A 13213-nucleotide genomic window follows, 5' to 3' on the forward strand; every position below is an offset into this window, starting at 1 on the left:
TAAATTCTTGCAACGGATACTTATTTACCTTTATCTTCGATATTCACTGAATAATCGTGACCGGATAGTATCGAAAGAGTAAATTCCCATATATACACATTTATAGAAGAGCAAGAGCCTGCGAATGCTTGTGAATTTTTGTTTTATTTACTAAGATTCATTCAAAATCTCTTTTTACATTACAAAATTGTTAGATGATGTATTATTGATGCTTTACCATAATAAACGATTATTAGCTGTCTTCGTAATACAGCGAATGTAGTTGTAGGCAAATGAAAAAAATTGTCAAGAATGTGATAGATTTAGCGCTCAATCAAACACTCGACTGCTTTACTTACAAACCATCTTTATTCTCTCTACTCAAAGCTTTTCCATAGATTCAGTGCAGACCTATCACCACATCTCCCCTTGTTTCAGAGACTAAGATTTGAATGTTACAATGGTATGTTTGTAATGTAATTCGATGTATTGAATGTGAAATATTTCGAAATAAATGATTCCCTTCTACTGCAAGAATCGATTCGGACGTTTGATTACACGCTGGGGACGGAGTTGTCCTGCAACCGTTTCTGCTCCAACGAACTTCGGTGGTGAGACGTGATTTCCCTCCTGATTTCTGCCAGATTCGACTGGATCCGTCTGGTTCTGCTCTTGTGGTTCATCAGTCTTCGTTGCTGTGACTTCGTCGAGCGGTGTATTTTCCGCAGCGTCGTTGAGTCTCTTCAGATGGCTCGAGTTTCTGTCATATACCTTTCCAGACTCTTCATTCTGTACAGTTACTCGTGGGCCTTGCTTGCTAATAACTGTCATTACGGTGGGGTTGAACGTAGTGGTGAGCTTATTACCAGGAATGACATTTTTCATCAACACTTTATCGCCCTCAACGATTTCCGATAATTTAGCTTTCCGTCTTTGGTCCTCCGATATCCTTCCCTTCTCCTTCAGCTGCAAATCCCGATCCCTATAGTCCGAAGAAACTAGCGCTGTTGTACATGTACTGACGTCCTGAAAAGAGGGTATTTTAGTCTGTATGGTTCGACCGAACATCAACTCACTTGGTGTTTTTCCTGTAGTACTGTGAGGCGTTGCATAATACATCGAGAGGTACGCACTCAGATCAGCCTTCCAATCGGATTTTAGAGCTTGACTAATCTTAAGCCTTTTAACGAGTGATCTGTTCTGGCGCTCAACGAGGCCATTTTCCTGCGGCCAATATGGAGTAGTTTTGTTGAGCACAATTCCCTTCTGTTTACAATAATGATCGAAAACCGTGCTCACGAACTGACGCCCGTTGTCGAGAGTGATTGTTCTTGGATACCCAAGTCTCACGAAAATCCTTTCTAGACGCTCAGCTGTCTCACTTGCAGTGATCTTCTTAAGAATCTCGACCTCTTTGTATCGACTGAAATAATCGATAATCACCAGCAAATAATCACCCGATGGAAGAGGCCCAAGAAAATCGATTGCCACATCAACCCACGGTTTTTCAGGCAAAGCTCTCCTCATCATAGGCTCTGGTCGGTCGGGTATACTCACCAGTCGACATTGAGTCGTCCATTCCCGGCCACCAACAATTACATCTCAAGCGCTGCTGCATCTTCGTTCTTCCGGGATGTCCTTCATGGCCAAGCTCAAGTAGTCTTTGCCTGAGACTTCTAGGTATAACCAATCTGCTGCCTCTAACAATCAAATCTCCAACGGTCCCGAACTCAGCTCGGAAGGCATGATAGGGCTTCAGTATATCATTTGTGTAATTCCACACTCCCTTTTGTAAACATTCTCTCAAGGCTTGCATTTCTGGGTCATTAGCAGAAGCCATTTCAACTTCATCTACGTCAACAGCTGTGTGTTCTATAACGTTTCAGATGTAAACATCGGAATCTGGGTCGAACTCCTCAATTTTAGAAGGGCGTGACAACCGGGACAGTGGATCGGCGATATTTGACTTCCCCTTACGATACACGACCTCGTAGTTGAATGCCTGAAGCCTCAGGACCCAACGCTCAATCCTCAAACACGGTGATGACGTAAGCGTAAAGATAGACTCGAGAGGCTTATGATCTGTTTCCAACTCAAAACGTATTCCAAACAAATAAACTTGGAAACGTTCAACGGCCTAGACTAGCGCCAAAGCTTCCTTCTCTGTCTGTGCGTACCGGCACTCTGTGTTTGTTAAACTTTTACTGGCGTACGCAACGACCCTTAGACGATCTTCTTGGAACTGTAAAAGGACTGCCCCTAACCCCACCGGAGAAGCGTCTGCCACGACTCTAGTTTTTAGTTTCGGGTCGAAGTGAGCTAGTGTGTGGATGTTCCCTACCAGACGAATTAGCTCTTTGAAGGCTTGTTGTTGATCTCTTTCCCAGACGAAAGATGAATTGTTCTTGGTAAGCTCGCGGAGTGGAGACGAAATCGTCGCTAAGTTCGGAATAAACGATCCTACGTAGTTTACAAGCCCTAAGAAACTACGGACTTCTTCGCAACTTTTTGGTGGATGGAAACTTTGGATGGCCTCAATTTTACCTTGAGAAGGTATCATTCCTTCTTGATTGACCGCTGACCGATGAACTCGATCTCGGTAAGTTTGAAAGCACACTTCGATTGACTTAAAAGCACCCCGTAGTCACTAAGCTTCTTGAGGACCTTCTCCAATGCCAAATCATGTTCAACCCCCGACCTACCCGTTACCACAATGTCGTCAATGAAATTCATCGTGTTATCACAATCCCCCAAAATCTGCTCCAGAGTGTTCTGAAAAATCTCCGGTGCGCATGAGATTCCGAAAACTAAACGCTTATACCGGAAAAGTCCGCGGTGGGTAATAAAAGTAGTTAGATGTTTACTCCCATCGTCGAGCTGGAGCTGATGAAGGGCATCTTTAATATCAAGCCGAGAGAAAAACTAGGCCCCATTCAATCTCCAACGTACCTCCTCTATCGTAGGTAGTGGATGTGTTAAGCCGCCGCATATCGATACAAAGTCTTATGTCTCCGTTGTCCTTGACCACTATAACCATTGGTGACACCCAACGGCTCTGTTCAGACACCCTCTCAATTATATCTTTGGACAGCAAATCGTTCAGTTTTTCATCTACCTTCCCCAACATCGGTAATGGTAAACGGCGGAGACACTGAGCAATTGGTTCGGTCGACTTATCTACAGGAATACTTATTTTCACCCCTCGGATACAAGGGAATATCCGACAGGCATCGACTTGATGGACCAGTTCCCGCTGACTTGGCAATCCGACCACTAACACCCCTAATTGCTTCGCCGTCTGCTTTCCCAACAGAGGCTGAGGTCCGTTTCTCACAATATAAATGATTGCTATACCTTTCTAGGAGAAAGGCAAAACGTGACACAGCTTTGAGCTGCTTGTGTCCATCCGGAATGGCGATTTCTGCATCAAACATAGCAATTACTTCTAAGCAATCTGCTTGAGCATACGCCTTGAACCTATCTAGAAAATAAAATACACGCATATAATGTATGATTACAATAAAATTAATCTAAACCTATACCTTTGGTCAGACCCACGAATCTCTCCAATCACGTCAATTCCATTCCGGTTCATCGAGTCCCATGTCCGATCGTCAATGATGTTCGATTGAACCCCCGAGTCTATTTGCATCTCGATAAGAACGCCACCTACTTTGGCCCAGATCAACTCATCGGAATCGTTACCAGAAGAAACCATCTCGACAAGTTCAACTTGTTCTTCTTCGCTTTGATCCTCAATAGCATGTACTTTCCGAGTAAATTGCGTTACTTTTCTCTTCGCTATTGGACCCGAAATTTGACCTGAACCAGAAGGAGACGATTGCTCGTAAGGTCTTTTGAAAGAAGTGTGTCTGTTCAAGTTATTACTGCTAAATGGTTTGCTCGATGACACCTGTCCCGGCGATGAGTAGCAAGCCGCAGCATAATGACCACGTTTTTGGCAGTTCGCACATGTTTTATCTCGTGCCGGACGAAGCTGTTTTCCGTGCAAACGAGCACAGAATCTACAGGGCGTCGCAACATACTGAATATTATCAGCAGGTCTGTTTGCTTGCAGCGGACTACTTTGACCAGCCATTTGATCGCTAGCCACACGTGAGGTCTCAAATAAGTTTACTTGTTTAATCACTTCCTCTAGCGTCAGATCTTTCTCCTGAAGCAACTTTGCCCGCAGCTGATTGGGCATAAACTGGAGCATCTTATCCACAATCGCTATACCGGCACTTTCCGAAGCGGATTTTCCAAAATTACTTTTCGACCCATGAGCTTGCGCACGTATTAAGAATTTTTCCAGTGTTTCCTCCGGCTCTGGCTTCATAGCCCAAAACAGAAAGCGTTCGTGAGCCTCATGTCTTTGGGGTGCGAAATAATCATGCAGTTTCCCAATCGCCACGACATATGGATCGATTCCTTCTTTTTCATTAGCAGCCACGTCAGCTCCAGGGATATTGAAGAAAATGTCTTGAAGTTCAAACGAGCCGCACGCCAGAAGCATATCATTCTTCTCTGTTCCATCTTTTACTTTCGTTGCTCTTAAACAGATTTCGAACACTCTTTTCCAAGTGTTCCATCTATTCCTGCGATCCGTTAGAGGAACTCCGGCGATTGTAAATGCCGGCAGCTTAGAAAAGAATTTGTTTTCATCCATTGCTTCACGAATGCAGCACCGTAATAATCACTATTCTATAAACAAATACAATGCAATGAACAAAACTCCCTCGAATTTTTTTTCTGCTTACCAGACGCAGTATAACAAACTCCACCTAGCCAAAAGTTTTCCTTTCGACACAGAGCTTCCAATTTGCAACCAACAAATTTCTACCGCTATCTAGATGCGGGCTCTTCATTCAAGTTTTCCACCAACTCGTAGACTTTGCAATTTTCCGCCGCTTACTAGACGCGGACTGTTCTGTTTACTAGGCACAGAGCTTGTTCAGTCGTTTCTTTCTGTTTACTAGACACAGACTATGACACAACTCACTGGCGAGCTGTTTTATGCAAAAATTCTCTCCTGCTCTCCAGACGCAGTGCCACCGCTTTCACGCACACACCTGCAACCAAACGATGTAAGCTTTTTTTCTACCAACGCGTTTCAGAGTTCAATATTTTATATTGATTTTTCTTTTCTTATGCATCACATTTATGATATAAAAACTTACCGTTACTGAATCTGGTTAGTGAACCACCGATTCCCCCCGAAAACACGAATTGACAGCTATCCTCGTCGCCAATTTGTGATAGATTTAGCGCTCAATCAAACACTCGACTGCTGAATTAAAAAACATGCCTACACACATGTTGTTCCGGTTAACGGCCGGAAGGCCGCGCGCAAGAGCGTAGATTTTTTTGCAAGTAAGCTAACATAATTACCTTCCATAGGAAATTTATCAAACTCAATTATCTGTCCTAGTTATTTTTTACCACTATCCGAAAAAAGTCCATTTTTTTAACGCATACGTTAAAAACGCTAATGAAACAATGCGGAAGTATAAGTGAGGACGAGAAGGACGACGAGACAATTGTTTCGTGCAACCGATTAGACCGTTGCGGAAACGTGAGGCTCGAGCTATTGAATCAAGGAAAAAAAGCAGCTTCACCACGCTGTAATTTTCAAAAGCTGCTAGTCCAATCTTCTTCTCTTTAATATTACTTGTAATCAAAGAGCTAAATAGCATTTCTGAAAATGTAAATATTTATGACAGAAGGAAACAGTCACGTTTTTTGATAGTTGAGTTTTGCAAATAAACCCGAAAAAAAATAACATTAACAAAACATTAAAAAAACCTTAAAAATTGCTGTAACTGTACATAGTTATACCATAATTTAACTATGTTTTTCATCGTAGATACATCAATTTTACATTAAATATCATTGTCCAGAACAATAGAAAACATCGTTTTTGCCATTTTTACAATGAAAAAGGGGGTCGTTATGTATCTTAACAGCATTTTTTCAGGCATTTTTCCATACATTTAGAAGTCACTGACAATGTTTTTCATGGTAAAATTATTGTCGGTGGTAGATTCAACAACAAAAAACGTTGTTAAAACATGGTAATGACAACAATCGTTTACAAGCTTACAGTAAAAATACCGTGCTTTTTATGAACCATAAAAAACACGGTACTTTTACTGTAGCTTGTAAACGATTGTTGTCATTACCATGTTTTAACAACGTTTTTTGTTGTTGAATCTACCACCGACAATAATTTTACCATGAAAAACATTGTCAGTGACTTCTAAATGTTAAGATACATAACGACCCCCCTTTTTCATTGTAAAAATGGCAAAAACGATGTTTTTTATTGTTATGGACAATGATTTTTGATGTAAAATTGATGTATCTTCAATGAAAAACATAGTTAAATTATGGTATAACTATGTACAGTTACAGCAATTTTTAAGGTTTTTTTAATGTTTTGTTAATGTTATTTTTTTTTCGGGAATTCTTGTTGCATCGAATAGTCTTCGTAAAAAAAGCAAAATTTGATGCAAGGATCGGTTATCTGACGCCAGTAACCACCAGGCTACCACACACCTTCGAAAGCTAGACGAAACAAAGTAATAACACACTGGTTCGTGTACAAGCCACAGGTTGAAATATATTGGATATTAGCCAATTTCTCAATTATTTTAGATATTAGTCAAAATTGTTTCACATTTGCGTTCCCAAATGCATTTTTCGACAATCGGCTTCCATAGGGACCTTGTTGAGGGTGTTTACCATCACGAAAAACTGTTTTCTCGTTTTTGGTAAAAATGGCATATTAGCCAATTTTTGAATTACGGGCAGTGTAAAGTATCAGCCAGATCAAAAACAATTGATTGAAATGCTTGCCCTATGTTGCGTGGAATTGCACAGGTTTTTCAGTTGATCCACTAAGGACATTGCCGAAAAGTACCGAGCAAATCCGTATTGATCACTAACTACTATTATTAATTTTAATTTTTCAAAATACCATTTTTTTACTTCTAAAATTTTAAAGAACTTGCAACGCCACCCCCCCCCCTCCCCCCTAATCGAAATTCTGGCTACGCCCATGCTTTGGTTTTTAAGGATATAGAGTTATTTCTGACTTTGACGCATTACGAGAAAATTCTTGGTGCTTCTTCAACAAGCACGATATGCTTGTGCCTTGTCAAATACATGTTGTTTGCTCTAAAAAAATACTACAGGCATAATATCGCCAAATATAAACGATATTATTTTGAGTGTTGTTGATTATATTCCAAAAATTGACTCTGTATGTTTTGTATATTTTGTAACAAAAAAATCCTCTAATTACAGTGTTTAGTCCCACGTCACCCTTTCATACAACCCTAGGGCTGTATACCATGCAGTATTTCGAATAAAACTCAATAGCAGTGTTATTTCCGCATGCGAATCGAGTTGTTAGGCCAAATCAGTGAATATTCAATAATTGGATTAATAGACTCATCTAACACTTTAAAAACATTTTGATAATGACAACCAATGAAAACATGTCGCGTAAAAACGATTTTTGCGTGAAAAAGACCTTAGTGTACTGACAGTGGGGGGGAATGCTCATCAACTCTTCCGGCCCGCCTCTAAGCATGATGCTATAAGGAGCCAGGTGGTCTCCCACCGATTACCTGTCGATCTTTCACAAGTGAAAGTCGTCTGCAATAATTATCTCATATTAAAATATATTCCGCCCATTTTATCACAATGTTGCGAAAAGGTGAGAGGAATAGAGATAAGGAAGGCAATGGGTACTGGACCAAGTCCCCCCCGGCTGGCGCTAAAAATATGAGCGTGAGTGTGTGGTCGGGCAATCAACCGGGACATCCGGAGGGCGAGACCGTACGACATGTCATACTCAACAGTTTCCAATATAACCTTTTTAATTTTTAACTTTACTAAACCTTTCACAGATATCCTAAGTTAGTAGCTAGAAGCGAAACAATAATAGCTAACAGAGAAGAAACGAAATGGAAACACAAATGGTTAATGTGCGAGAAGGAACGCTGGTGGTCTGCAGAATCCCTGGCGATGGAAACTGCCTGTCCTCATCACTAGCACACCAAATATGGCAATCGCTCTCGGCAACAGAGCTCAACAACTTTCACGCCCGCAATCTCCGAGCACTAGTTGTAGAATATTATCGCTCGAAGGCAGGGGAACTCGAAGAGCAACTGACGGCACAAGCCCAAGTAATATTTCAGCAGCCCAACTCATCGAACACTACATGCGCAACCTTGCAACGCCTGGATTCTGGGGCGGAGAAGAGAGTATCAGAGCGGTGGCTGCCATTTTCGAGTATAACATTAGAGTGTACTCAGGAAACGCAAGCATGACAACAATAGGAGAACCCGGAGCGTGAAACCAACAAGACCTGAGCATAGTTCACAGATCCAACGAATACGGTGCTTACAATCATTACGACAGCGTAATAAGATTGATTGAAAACGATGAACCTCCGAGAGTCAAACGTCGCCATAACCCAACACCCGGTTTTTCACCTCCTACGCAGAACCCTTTTCCAATCCACCATCTACTAACCGAACGCCGAGTGCCAACAGCAACAGACACACACGAAGTGACACAACATAGTGACATTTAGAGCACAACAGCATGTGCAGTTGATGTGTCGAAAACCATCACGATAGCGACTTGGAACGTCTCCGGATGCTCTCAAGAAAGCGACAGAGAGCTAGTTGATCAGACTCTGCGTGATAACAGAGTTGCGATAGCAAATTTACAGGAAACGCGATTAGCGACCAGCACAATTAAAACCACATCGTACCTGTTAATGTCAACAAGCCAGGCAACAACAACAGAATGGGCGGAGAAACAACTATCGCGATTCAACGAAATTTGGTGCCAAGATACAAATTCCAACGGATATCTGACAACTCATGCGCCATATTTCTACCAATTTTTGGTGAACAACTTATAATAATCTCTGTTTACGCGAGATCGTCAAGAGGACAAGCTGACCCCGGATACAGTGTAATACACGAATTCCTCCGACGCTTATCCTCACATCAGCGGTCGAATGTCGTAATGTTGGGTGACTTCAATGCGCACGTAGGTCATCGTGACCTGCTACCAGCTGAACGACCAAATGTCGGCAAATTCTTGTATCATCCCTGGAGTAACGCGAACGGGGATGGACTCAAAGACATCCTCCAGGCCTACAACTATAAACTTTGCAGTTCGTTTGGGCCATGCCATAGTGTCCTGCGCACATGGAGTCGAGGCACAAACCAATCACAGATCGATCATGTGGTTATGCCAATCATACCTCGTTTCCAGCGGCCAAAGTGCAAAGCGGTGGAAGGAACAGCAGGGTTCTCTGACCACCGCATGCTGCTACTGACGGTACGTCATCGTCAACCGAATGCAAGAACGGAAACCCCCCGTGCCACAGAAAGCGAATTCAACGTTAACACCAAGGATGGAAGGGCCGGAAAAATTGGACAACCGAACTACCGAGTCTCTCTTCTGACAACCGATCCTGCAGCAAAAGAACGCTACTCTAAAGTACTTACCAGGAAATTAGATATCCAAAATGACGGCACTGTAGGCAGCACAAACCAGCTTATCGAGTCTACCATAACCGCCATATTAGACACTGCGTCAACCACGCTGAATGGATCCACGTCCCCATCACCTCCCAGAAGAAGGAAATGCGGTCGCGACGTTGAAAAGGCTCAACGTGAGCTGCTAGCGAACAGAAACGATGCAGAACTCAAAAGAAAGTACCGAGATGCTCGAAAAAGGAAAAGCAAAGCGTATGAAAACCACCAGAAAGAGAAAGTTAAGTTGTTCTTCGAAAACATAGAAAACTTTCCAGTTTTAGAAAGACTCCGTTTAACATTTCGTTACTTAAAACGTCATCGCCGCAAAATCACGCAAAGTGCATCAACGTATATCCCAATCCAAAGGTGGGAGGAGAAACTATAATCCAGCGCAAGTCAAGAGGAAGTGGTATTGCTTCCAGAGCCGACTCCACCCCCAATTAACTCAGGCCCAACGTGGCCAGACGTAGAACGCCTCAGCTTAACCCTACGTAACGGCACAGCTGCGGGTGTGGACGCGGTACGCCCGGAGTTACTGAGATATGGCCCCGAAAGTCTACATAGACGCATCCATGAAATTTTTAAGCAAATATGGCAACAAAATGAAGTGCCTCCTCGGCTATTAGAGACTTTCCAAATACCTATTCCCAAAAACCCTCGACCCAAAAACGCAGACGAGTATAGACGTATCACCCTCTGTTCCGTTATTTATAAGATATACGCCAGATACCTGCTGGAACAGCTTGAAATACATCTTGGAGACGTTGACAACTACCAGTTTGCGTATCTCAACAACAGGAGCGCCGAAGACCAAATATTCATCGTACGCCAAATGCTGGACGAGCGATGGCGCAAAGGTAGAACCACGTATATCGTTTCGCTGGACCTACGGCAAGCATTCGATACCATCGATCTACGCGTGGTGCCAGAGACATTATCGAGGTTGGGCGTGCCCCCATACTTGATAAACAGAATCGTATCCGCATGTCTCACCGAACGTACCTCGCTCCAGTGGTTCGGGCGAAGAACTTAACATTCAATAAAGTAACAGGAATAAAGCAAGGATGCCCACTGTCACCAAAATTATTTGTGTACCTTCTTGACCAAGCACTCCAACGACTAAAACAACTGATGCAGGAATTACAACTAGGCCAGACGCAGCGAATAAAATTACCATGCCTGCGAGTGTACGCAGACGATATATTATTAATCGTTACAGACCCTGCACAGATTCCAAGACTACTCAACCTCATCGGCCCTTGCCTGAAGGAGTTTGGACTAGAACTCAATGTCACCAAAACTGAAGTTTTGATCCGGGACCCATCACGAACGCAAAACCTTGACGCTCCAAGAAGTGAACGTTTTGGAAACTTTGAGCTGCGAGTGGTATCCAAGCTGAGATATTTAGTAGCATATATCACCAGCACACTAAACAGACGGGAAACAGTATCCGATCGGGTTCTAAAAGCGCTTCGAGCGTACCAAGCTGTAGCGGGCTTCGTGAAAACCTGCCGACTTAGATGGGAAACATCACTCCGGATTTACCATGCAGTGATTAGTCCAATTGTGCTGTACGCTTTGAGAGTGTCAACACTAACAAAGCACAATCGAGATCGGCTACGCGACATGGAACAAAAGATCGTACTTGGTCTATATTCAGCTTCGAGACACAGCGCCGAACGCCCTATGGAATTGGAAAACGGAACAGTAGATGTGGATAAGGTTCTAGAAGGACACACGATTGTCAGGAAAATGCGCATGGCACGGCTTCTCTACTGGGCTCACCTGCTTAGAATGGGGGAAAGCGAGATACTGAAGCTGGCTGAAGATTATAAAATTCCTGGACCTCAAAAACTAGGACGCCCTTGTCACAACTGGAAAACCTGTCTGAAACACGATATAGAGTGCACCAATCTTTCGGAAAGCTATCTCAGGGAGCTGGCTGAGGAAAGAGGAAGGTTTCGAGCTTTCGCAGACAGAATGAAAACGAGAATCGAAGAAGAACCAATGGAGGGAGACTACGATTCCGATTTCGTCGGCTTTCCTGATGAAGAAGACTCATATGGCAACTTCGAAGGTTATGATGACGCGAGCGACTCAGAATGACACCTACTTCCAGCATCAGACAATCCAAACAAAGTGAGTAAAATGTCTCTCTTGCAAACTCCACGATGAACAACATAAGCATAAGAAGTAAGTTGAAATATATAAATGAACCTAGCGATCTATACATATATATATATATATATATATATATATATATATATATATATATATATATATATATATATATATATATATATATATATATATATATATATATATATATATATATATATATATATATATATATATATATATATATATATATATATATATATATGTATATATATATATATATATATTTATATATATATATATATATGTATATATATATATATATATATATATATATATATATATATATATATATATATATGTGTATGTGTGTGTATGTGTATATATATGTATGTGTGTATATATGTGTATATATATGTATGTATATGTGTATATGTATGTATATATATATATATATGTATATATATATATATATATATATATATATATATATATATATATATATATATATATATATATATATATATATATATATATATATATATATATATATATATATATATATATATATATATATATATATATATATATATATATATATATATATATATATATATATATATATATATATATATATATATATATATATATATATATATATATATATATATATATATATATATATATATATATATATATATATATATATATATATATATATATATATATATATATGAATCATATATATATATATGAATCATATATTTATATGATTGATAACATGATAACATAATAAATTGTTCAATTTGTCATTCCATTTTAGCAAATTAAATATATCTCTTCTATCGTTTACTTTCTGCCTTCTCCTATCCTCTAAGTAATGCATCTGAAACTAGCGGGACGGGTTAAAAGCCTGCGCCTACTAGTGGAAGAAACCGGTGCGCTATACGGTCTAGCGCATATCTCAAGTCACCTGAAAATCTTGAGATAACGGATAGGCTTGTAGGTCCTCACCTAGCATGTAAATGTAGATGGGCGGACGCTTGTCTGCCAGGGTGTGGTCCGATGAATTACAATTACAATTACAATTACAAAAGACCTTAGTGTACTGACAGTCTCTTTCAAGCCGGCATTCGAACAATTTTGAAAATCATTCGAATATTTTTTTTTACCAATAAAAAATATTAATCATTCTTGTTTACGGTCATATCCGATATTCATACGAATAGCTTATTTCACATGAATTCCATAATGGTATTCTCAGCTACGATTGAGCTGAATAAGAGGGCGTGGAAATAGAAATCTTCGATACTCATGTGAAAATGTAATTCTAACATAGGCAAAGATAGGGTTGATTACTCGCCATCGCACCTAGTTCTGCATCATAGCACGTTAAAATAGAACATTAAACTGGCAAACATTTTCGGATCATGAGTTTGGAAGCTTCCGGACAAAAAATTGCCTGTCTACACCGAGTAAAGAATGAACTAAGCTTTAGGGGAGTTGAACCATGAAAACCACTATTAAGTTTAACAGAAAACCTTATAGAC

At 40.6% G+C, this 13213-nt stretch overlaps 1 protein-coding gene across 5 annotated transcripts; it reads right to left on the bottom strand.

The window, feature by feature from the left end:
* Positions 1–326: 326 nt before the first annotated feature.
* LOC129718037 (uncharacterized) lies at positions 327–6082 on the bottom strand. Of its 5 annotated transcripts, none has more exons than XR_008726795.1 (5): positions 5160–6080; positions 4740–5051; positions 3522–4683; positions 1537–3460; positions 327–1005 (listed from the first exon to the last, which is right to left on the bottom strand). XR_008726795.1 is itself a non-coding variant. In XM_055668438.1 (5 exons), the coding sequence occupies exons 3-5, from the start codon at positions 4646–4648 to the stop codon at positions 3457–3459; spliced, it is 1065 nt and encodes a 354-aa protein (XP_055524413.1). In that variant the 5' UTR covers positions 4649–4683; positions 4740–5051; positions 5160–6082; the 3' UTR covers positions 327–3456. The 5 variants fall into 5 exon arrangements, 2 of the variants coding, with proteins under 2 accessions (XP_055524413.1, XP_055524412.1); XR_008726793.1 differs by having other exon boundaries at positions 327–1402; XR_008726794.1 differs by having other exon boundaries at positions 1056–3460.
* Positions 6083–13213: the final 7131 nt, after the last annotated feature.

The sequence above is a fragment of the Wyeomyia smithii genome, chromosome 1 (genome assembly GCF_029784165.1).
Source record: "Wyeomyia smithii strain HCP4-BCI-WySm-NY-G18 chromosome 1, ASM2978416v1, whole genome shotgun sequence".
NCBI lineage: Eukaryota > Metazoa > Arthropoda > Insecta > Diptera > Culicidae > Wyeomyia > Wyeomyia smithii.

Excerpts from the sequence above, each read along its gene's own strand:
- LOC129718037 (XM_055668437.1), bottom strand. The coding sequence starts at position 4,648 with ATGGATGAAAACAAATTCTTTTCTAAGCTGCCGGCATTTACAATCGCC.